The 8,726-nt window shown below is 38.6% G+C and overlaps 1 protein-coding gene across 3 annotated transcripts in view; it reads left to right on the forward strand.

The window, feature by feature from the left end:
- Nucleotides 1-7: 7 nt before the first annotated feature.
- HIF1A (hypoxia inducible factor 1 alpha subunit) overlaps nt 8-8,726 on the forward strand; it is a 43,986-nt gene continuing 35,267 nt past the window's right edge. For 2 of the 3 annotated variants that reach the window (XM_023515887.1, XM_012807982.2), the window contains exon 1: nt 8-106. In XM_023515887.1, coding sequence (XP_023371655.1) covers nt 72-106 — 35 coding nt within the window. In that variant the 5' untranslated portion in view covers nt 8-71. Of the gene's footprint in view, nt 107-1,873; nt 2,108-8,726 lie in introns of those variants that run through there. The other variant, XM_023515888.1, reaches the window with a different exon arrangement.

Raw genomic sequence — 8,726 nt, forward strand, 5'->3', positions numbered from 1 at the left:
GGGGAGCGGCCCTTAGGCCGGAGCGAGCCTGGGGGCGCGGGCCGCGAAGGCGCCGCGGGGACCGATTCGCCATGGAGGGCGCCGGCGGTGCCAACGACAAGAAAAAGTAAGCCAGTCGCCTCGGCCGGCCGCCTCCCGCCGGCGCCCCCGCGGGCCGGCCTGGGTCTGGGGGGGCGGCCTTTTTGTTTCTCGTCTCCCCCTTCTCCCTCCCCTCCCCTCCTCTCCCCCAGCCTCGCCGGCTGGGCTCCCCCGCTGTCCACGTCGCCATCTTGTCGTGGGGGGTGGGAGACGCCTCGAAAGTGCTTGGGGGGGCCGGGGTCTCCGCTGGCTCTGCCTCCCCCCGGCCCGAGGGCCTCGCGCCGCCCAGACCCGGCCCGCGCCGGGCCTTTTCCGGAGGGGACTTCGCCCGCCCCGAAAGCCCTGGGAAGAGAAAAGAGCGGCGGCTGTGTCGCCGCGATCTGCACCCAGCTTCCGCCCTGCCCGCCCCCATCCTCGCCGCTTCCATTGAAGGCTCGGCGGCCGCGGACCCCGAGCGCGGCCCCGGGCTCCCGCAGAGGGCTCGCGTGGTCGGCTGCGGTCCCGTCCCGCGGGCGTCCCCCCGCCGCGGGCGTCTTTGCCTTTGTGCGTTGGGGGATTTGCGCGGGGGCCTGGGACGCTAACTTTTTAAGTTTGCACGTGCAGGTTTTGTTTCAATGGCCTGGAAAAACTTGCCTTGACGCGGAGTCAGAGTAACGGAAATTTAGGGGAAATAGCAACATTTTAAAGAGAACTTAAGCATTGGATACTTGTGTCCTTATCGCCACCTGTCGCGACAGCGCATACGTTGATATATGCTTCATTCGTGCTGGGAATAAAGCTAGAGAAAATGTAGCCGCTTGTTAAATTTAGTCAGACGGTTTTAATGAGATTGGGGGGAAAAGTATAGAGTCAGAACACAAGAAACGCTTCAATGAAGTGTGGCACACTTTTTAGAACTCTGTCTCATTTTCTTGAAGTATATCTTAAGGGGAAACCTTCAATATGTGTCCAAAGTAAATACTCATTCTGTAAGAACTTAACGCAAATGTATGAATCACCTTGAAGTTTGAATCTAAGGGGTACATTATGGCAGGATTAAGAATTTGAATGGAATCAGTGGTATTAAGAGCGGACCCCCGCCCCCAGTTTTGTCCACTTTGGCATTTTAAGTTTTGAGAAAATCATTTTGGGAAATTGAAGATTAATAGTAAGAGTTGTGGTTAGCAGACTGGCTTTACTGTTAAGTCTTTCCACCCCTTCTGGGAGAGATTAACTTCTCTAATCAGTATCAGCGGAAGATAAACTTGTTTATAGTCTTGCTGTTTTTTGTAGATCCCTTATCTTGGTCCCAATTAAGTAGAATATTAAAGTTTCAGTTTGTATGCACCAGAGAAAGCACTTTATAAAATTCAAAAAGTGAGCAAACAGGTCTAGACTTAATTCGAGATTTACTAGGAATTAGTTGCAGTTAATTTTGCAGACGTGATTACAGTGCTTTTGATGAAATGATGAGGCTGCTATATTGTGAACCCAAGGCAGATTACATTTATGTAGTGCCAATTCTCTGTCCTTGTGGTATACTGAATCATACTTAATATGCATTGTTATACAGCAGTCACTTCTTTTTTACATGCAATATTGTACTCATTGCCATTCATGGGTTCAGAATATCAGAAGCAGCTTTAAAATGAATGAATTAACTACTGTGCATCAACCCCAATTTTGTGAGTCCTTAGATTTTCCTCTATTCTATGTTATTTTCAAAATTTTCTCATTTGAAAATGAGCAATCTTAGATCAAATGGGTTCATATTTCTTAATATAGAGAGGTTTAATATAACTGGAAAATTAAGTTAAACACTTAATCACTTGGCAGCTTTTAGATGCTGTTTATTAAGATGACCTTTTCTAATTAAAGTTTTTTGAAAGATAACAGATTGGGAGGAGCAAGGACTTTTTTCCTCAATTTTGTCATTTTGAATGAACTCAAAATGATGAGTTATGGTAAGGGAAACAAAATTTGCCTTTTTGAAAGAAGATCTAGAAAACTCAAAACCAGAAGAATTGGAAGAAGTCAGAATAGAGAATGGGTGTGGTGGTAATAGATTTAACATAGGGCATTTCTAGTTGGTCCTTTAGTTATGGGGGTAGAATTATTTACTAGGACATGTATATAGATTTTTAGATCTCAGAGGAGCTTCAGGAGGTTCATTGTTCCGTTTCAGACTTCAGGCTAGTCTCTTTCATATTTCCCAAAACAAATATCATTAAAGTAAAATTTCTGAAAATAGACATTTCTTAATTTCCTTCTTTTACTTTGGCTGTTAAAAGTCCAGAAGCTCTTTCAATTACTAGTGAACTTACCTCGTTATAATTTTGCTTTAGTTTTCCTTTTCTTTAAGGAAGCAGCATATCTGTTGGGTAAAAGCAAGAATCTGGAAGCAGATCCTTCCACTCGTGAGTTTGGGCAAACCACTGAATGCTTCGGAGCCTATTTCCTCCTTTTGAAATGATGGTAATAGCAACCTTCTGAGCAGTTATCATAAAGCTTAAATGAGATGGTACCTGTAGAGGGCTCAGCACAGTGCCTAGAAGAGGCACTTGGTTAGCCCTTTGTGTACTTAAAAATAGGTGTTACCAGTTTGAAGTTCTAGTTTAAATATACCACAAGACTTAAAACACTTTTTTCAAGTCCTTCCAAATATTTCCCTTTGTTTGTCTTCTGTCTTCATGCATCTTCTTTATCTCCTAAAAATGAAACAACTTAACATTAGATTTAGAGCTTGGAAGGGGTTCATTCCTGACATGACATTATATCCCTATGTTATGCTGGCCTCTATCTAGCATCAGTTATTTTTCTTGAGCAACTGGTGTACTCTGTACTCCTCAGTTCCTCACCCTCATGGTTCCGCCCCAGTTGGACTAGGTTAACCATACTCTTCACTGGAAGAGTCATAAGCACATACAGTATTTTATTTGTACTGTTCATTTCCACAAGATTAGGTGCCAGACACCAAAGTCTTAGGATTGGCAGTAACTTAAAACATTTTTTTATCTTGATACCAAAGTTTAAAGTAGACAATTTCGTAAAAATTAATCTTTGTTTAAGATGATGAGTTGCTTAAATCCTCTCAGGAAATACCTTCATAGTAGAAAACTAACCCTCGCTTATGAGTTTTTCCTGGGGTGTTCAACCTGTGGCTATGGGGAGCAGGTGAATTTTTTGAGGCCTATTTTACTTATCTGTGGTGTTGGATATTGTGGAAATTAAGCATGGACCTTTTTATTTTTTTGCTTATCAGCTTTCATTAGTGTGTGTTTAATGTGTGACCTAAGACAACTGTTTTTCCAATGTGTGGCAGAAAAAAGAAGGGGGGGTGGACACCCCCTGGACCATTGGTTTCCATCCCAAGGCAGGGCTTCAGGCTGGTATAATTGGTCTCAGTTTTGTCACTATTTGTATGAAATCCATAGTGATCCGCTCCTTTCCACGTGTTAATTGAACTCTGGGGTTGTCTTAGACTGCTAAGAGTGTTGCAGGTCATTCCTGTGACCCACTGCACAACACCTAGTGCAGTCTGGGAAATGTCCAGCCTTTCTCTTTGATAACATCCTCTGTTTTTGTGGCTCTAGTGGTGTCTGGGCTCAGGGTTCAGGGTTCAGATCTTGTGTTTACATTCTATTGCTGTATGTCAAGAATGGTGTTGAGGAGGCTGAGTGGGATTAGCCTCTTGACTGACTTTTTCCCTGAAGTACTCAAAATGCCATAGCTGATGGTGGTGAAATACAAAATTACTATGCACAGATGTTAAAGATTTGGGTGAAATTACTACGTTCATAGGTACTTTCTCAGTGTGGTTTTTAAAAATTTAGGTACTTGAAATACTAAGTTCTTTTTATGTAAGATTGTTAACATATGTCTGTTTCTCATACAGGAGAAAATAATTCAATTTAAATGTGTTGCTGGATTATTTTCCTATCAAGAAATTGATTTTAATATACAGGAAGGAAATTCTTGTGTGTGTGTATGTGTTTTAACTTCAGGACTAGTTATCCAGTTAGTTACCCAGCCTTTTGCTACTTGTGGTGTATGTGTTGTATGTTTTCTACTTAACTCTAGAGGGTTAGAAAGAGAATTTGAAACTAAGATAAGCCAATCTTGTTGCTTAATATTTTTGGTGGCTTGGCGCCTATAGCTCAACCGGCTAAGGTGCCAGCCACATACACCTAAGGTGGTGGGTTCGAATCCCCAGCCCGGACCGCCAAACAACAATGACGGCTGCAACCAAAAAAAAAAAAATAGCCGGGCGTTGTGGCGGGCGCCTGTGGTCCCAGCTACTTGGGAGGCGGAGGCAGGAGACTCGCTTGAGCCCAGGAGTTGGAGGTTGCTGTGAGCTGTAAAGCCAAGGCACTCTACCCAGGGGGACAGCTTGAGGCTCTGTCTCAAAAAAAAAAAAAGTTGGTAGAAGTTTGGTGAAAATGTTTACATAAATTATAAATAAACTATAAATTCTGTAAGTTTGGAATTTTAAAAATCATAGTATCCCTCTGTCCCTTGGCACATCAGAGATTAACTGTTTTGCATATGCATTGAGTTTTATATTAATTTTCATGTGTTCTGTAGTAATAATTTAACAAAATCTTATCTATTTACCAGACACAATCCTTTCAGAAAAATCCAATATGTGAAAGCTGAATTTATAAAAACAAAAATTAAGTGATTACCTCATGAATTTTTTTCCCTAGTTTTAGAAATGATGGAGTGATTGTGGGGTTTTGTGTGTGTGTGGTAAGAAAACATTGACATAAAATTTCCCTTCTTAACCGTTTCTAAGTGTACAATATAGTAGTGTTTAGTTTATTCACATTGTTGTGTGACTGTGCTCCAAGAATTTTTCATCGAGCAGTTTCCCTTTCTCCCCAGCACTCTTCATTCTATTTTCTGTTATGCAAATTTGAATACTAGATACCTCTTATAAGTGGAGTCATATAGTTTTTGTCTTTTCATGACTGGCTTATTTCACTCAGCATAATGTCCTTCAGGTTCATGCATGTTGTGGTATGTGTTGGAATTTCCTTCCTTATGCCTGTGATATTCCATCGTATGGAGATACCACCTTTGTTTATCCCTTCATCCGGCAGTGGACACTCGGGTTTTTTTGCTTCCATCTCTTGGCTACTATGCTGTTATGAACATGGCTCTGCAGATGTCTCTCTGAAGCTTTCAGTTTGTTTGAGCTACATCTAGAAATGAAATTGCTGGACCATAGAGTGACTCTGGTTTTAGTTTTGTGAGGAACTACCATGTTGTTTTCCATATTGTACCATTTCACATTCCTATCAGCAGTGCGCAAGCACTGCTTTTCTGCACATCTTTCTCAACACTTGTTTTCTGTTTCGGCTTTTAAAAAAAAATTACAGTAGCTATACTAATAAATGTATTGAATGTATGTTGAAGATTAACTGTCTTAAAGCTAACAACAAAGTAAGTTAGCCGGTGGAAGCTTTAACAAAAATGAGATTAAGTAGCTCTGAAATGAGAATTAAATTTTTCTTGTGACATAGAAAGATTTGATCCACCAGTACTTTTCAGAAAAATATTTACTGTGCTATTGTTGATAAGGACCTATTTAATTAATAACTTCATTTTCAAAGACTTAAGATAACAGTTGAAATGTATTTTTATAAAAAACTATCTCCAAGATGTTACTTTTTAGCTGTTCTGGTGATTGCAAAGGTCACTTAAGAGTTTTTCTTCATTGTAAAATTTCATTTGGTTATCATTTTAGCTATAAAGATTATCTCAAAGTATGATTCTGAAAATTTAGTGATGGAACATGGCTTGCTATATAGTTCTATTTGTTTGTTGTAAAAGACATGATGTATTTAGGCAGTTTAAAAATGTCTGCTAGTTAATGTTGCCGTTTTTTACTCATTAATGACAGGTCCTTTGTGTTTCCCCCTTTTTCCTAATAGCTTGTGAGGGTTTGTTTTTCCAACTAAGAAATACTATGATAAAAATAAACATAAGGTTTAAAGGAGAAAGTTAAAGTCTTTGCAGGTTGGGGTCTATTTCTATTCTTATGACTCTTTTTCTTGGAAATTCAGATGCTAAGTAAATTAACGTGATTCCTACCCCCTTTTTTCCATTATCAAATTGGATATGTGTTTCAGTGGTCAAAATCTCCAGTAGACTGAATTTGAAATTTTGTGATATAAAGAGGGAATACTGGCACATACAGTGAGCTCTTAAGTATTTGAATTAACAAATGGAATAATGAATGAATAATTGGATGAGTAAGGAAAAAGCAGAGATAGATTTTAAGGTTTTTAAAGGTTTTCGGGGGGGGAGTTCTTATTGTTCACTCCTTTCCTATGTTTCACTTTTCATAAGAATTTTTCTTATGCTTGGGAATAGCTTGTGCTACTTTAGAACTTTCTTGAATCTTGAATTTCAATTTTTAGTCAACTTTTTGATATTTACAGTATCTATTAGAACCAGGCTAGAAAACATATTTTGCTTATTAATACAGCTTTGTAACTTATACTTAGCCTTGAAAGTAACTCAGTACCCCTTTCAGCTAGGCACCTGTGCTCAGTGGTTAGGGCACTGGCCACATACACTGAGATTGGTGGGTTCAAACCTGGCCCGGGCCTGCTAAAAATGACAACTCCAACAAAAAAAGTAGCTGGCATTGTGGTGGGCGCCTGTAGTCCCAGCTACTTGGGAGGCTGAGGAAAGAGAAACCCTTAAGCCCAAGAGTTTGAGTTTGCTGTGAGCTGTGACGCCATGGCACTCTCCCAAGGGTGACATAGTCAGACTCTGTCTCAAAAAAAAAAAAAAGTTAGTGCCTTTCAATTCCATATATTCAGAACATTGAGTAAAAAATAGTTTACTGAAAGAGGCATCTATGGCTTTGAAAAATCTGCTGTTAAATGTGTGGACAGTATTATACTTGTGCCCTGTTCATTTTTAGCAAACATATATCAAATATGTGTGTATCTTACCTGTCTCCAAATTAAGATAACAGCCTTTTAGAACCTGACTTCCAGAAATGTCATTATGTACCAGTGGATAAAATACTAACTAAACTTCCCTGTGCCTCACTTTTCTGTGTTCCCAGGATTGAACATGTATGTGTGTATGTGACTTAAACCAGTTATAACACATAATAAACCCAATATAAATGATAGCTATTTATATGATTGAGCAGGTATTTGGTGTCAGTGATAAAACTGTGATAGAAACAGCCTTCAAAAAATTTGTAGTCTACTTGGAACCAGTCACAGGACAAATAGTTTTAAATGCAATCGTAGTGTAAAAGGCTGTGAATTAAGAAATTGTGGCCTGTTTACAACCTTAAGGAAGGTATCCAGTAGTTTAAATGTATTATAGTAAAGACATTCCAGAATCTCTTGATACATTTGAGATCTGGTCCTTTAGCTTTCTTAAGGACTGACGATAATAATAGCCCTTTTCAGAGAATGTAATTTACACATGAGTGAATAGACACACCCCCGTGTTTATACCATCTATAAAAATAAAGTTAAAGGTTGCCTTACTAATACATTATTTTTTTAAAAAATTACACAAACAATATCTATTCTCATTGTAAATTTTTTTTCTTTTTAGTTACTACGGATACATACGTAATAGTTGTATTTAGGTATTTGTAGGGTACCTATAATGTTTTGATACAGGCATACAATGTGAATTAAATCAAATCCGGTACATAATAGTTGTATATAGGTATTTATAGAGTACCTATAAAGTTTTGATACAGGCATACAATGTGAATTAAATCAAATCCGGTACATAATAGTTGTATTTAGGTATTTATAGGGTACCTATAATGTTTTGATACAGGCATACAATGTGAATTAAATCGAATCCAGTACATAATAGTTGTATTTAGGTATTTATAGGCTACCTATAATGTTTTGATACAGGCATACAATGTGAATGAAATCAAATCCTAGTAATTGGGGTATCCATCACCTCAGGCGTTTATCTTTTTTTTGTTTTAAGAAAATTCTAATTCCACTCTTTAGTGATTTTAAAGTGTACCTTAACTTATTGTTGGTTATAGTGACTTTTTTGTGCTATCAAATATTGTTCATTCTATCTAACTACATTTTTGTACTCATTAACCATCCCTCCTCTGTCTTCCCCACCCTGCTACCTTTCCCAACCTCTGATAAACATCATTCTACTTTCTATCTCCGGGAGATCAATTTTTAAAAAAATACTAATCTCTCACATATGAGTGAAAATATGCAAGATTTGTCTTCCTGTGCTTGGCTTATTTCACTTCACATGATGTTCTCCATGTTCCATCAATGTATGTAAATGGCAAGATTTTGTTCTCTTTATGGCTATATAATATTCCATTGTTTATATGTATCACAATTTCTTTATCCATTCATCCACTGAATAACACCTAGATTGACTCCAAATCTTGGTTATTGTAAATAGTACTGCAGTCAACCTGGTAGTAGAGACATCTTTTATACTAAGTTCCCCTCCTTTGGATATATATGTCCAGCAATGGGATTTTAAAATTGTTAAACTATGGATAAGTATAGGGTAAAAGCGCAAAAGCCTCCTTCACCCCTATCTTCAGTCACTACCAACATCTTCTTCAAAGTATCACTCTTACGAGTTTTCTTCAAAGTATCACTCTTAATAGTTTTGTGTGGCTCTTACAG

This window comes from Otolemur garnettii, unplaced genomic scaffold (genome assembly GCF_000181295.1).
Source record: "Otolemur garnettii isolate 467f Iridium unplaced genomic scaffold, OtoGar3 scaffold00081, whole genome shotgun sequence".
In the NCBI taxonomy this organism is placed as follows: Eukaryota; Metazoa; Chordata; class Mammalia; order Primates; family Galagidae; genus Otolemur; species Otolemur garnettii.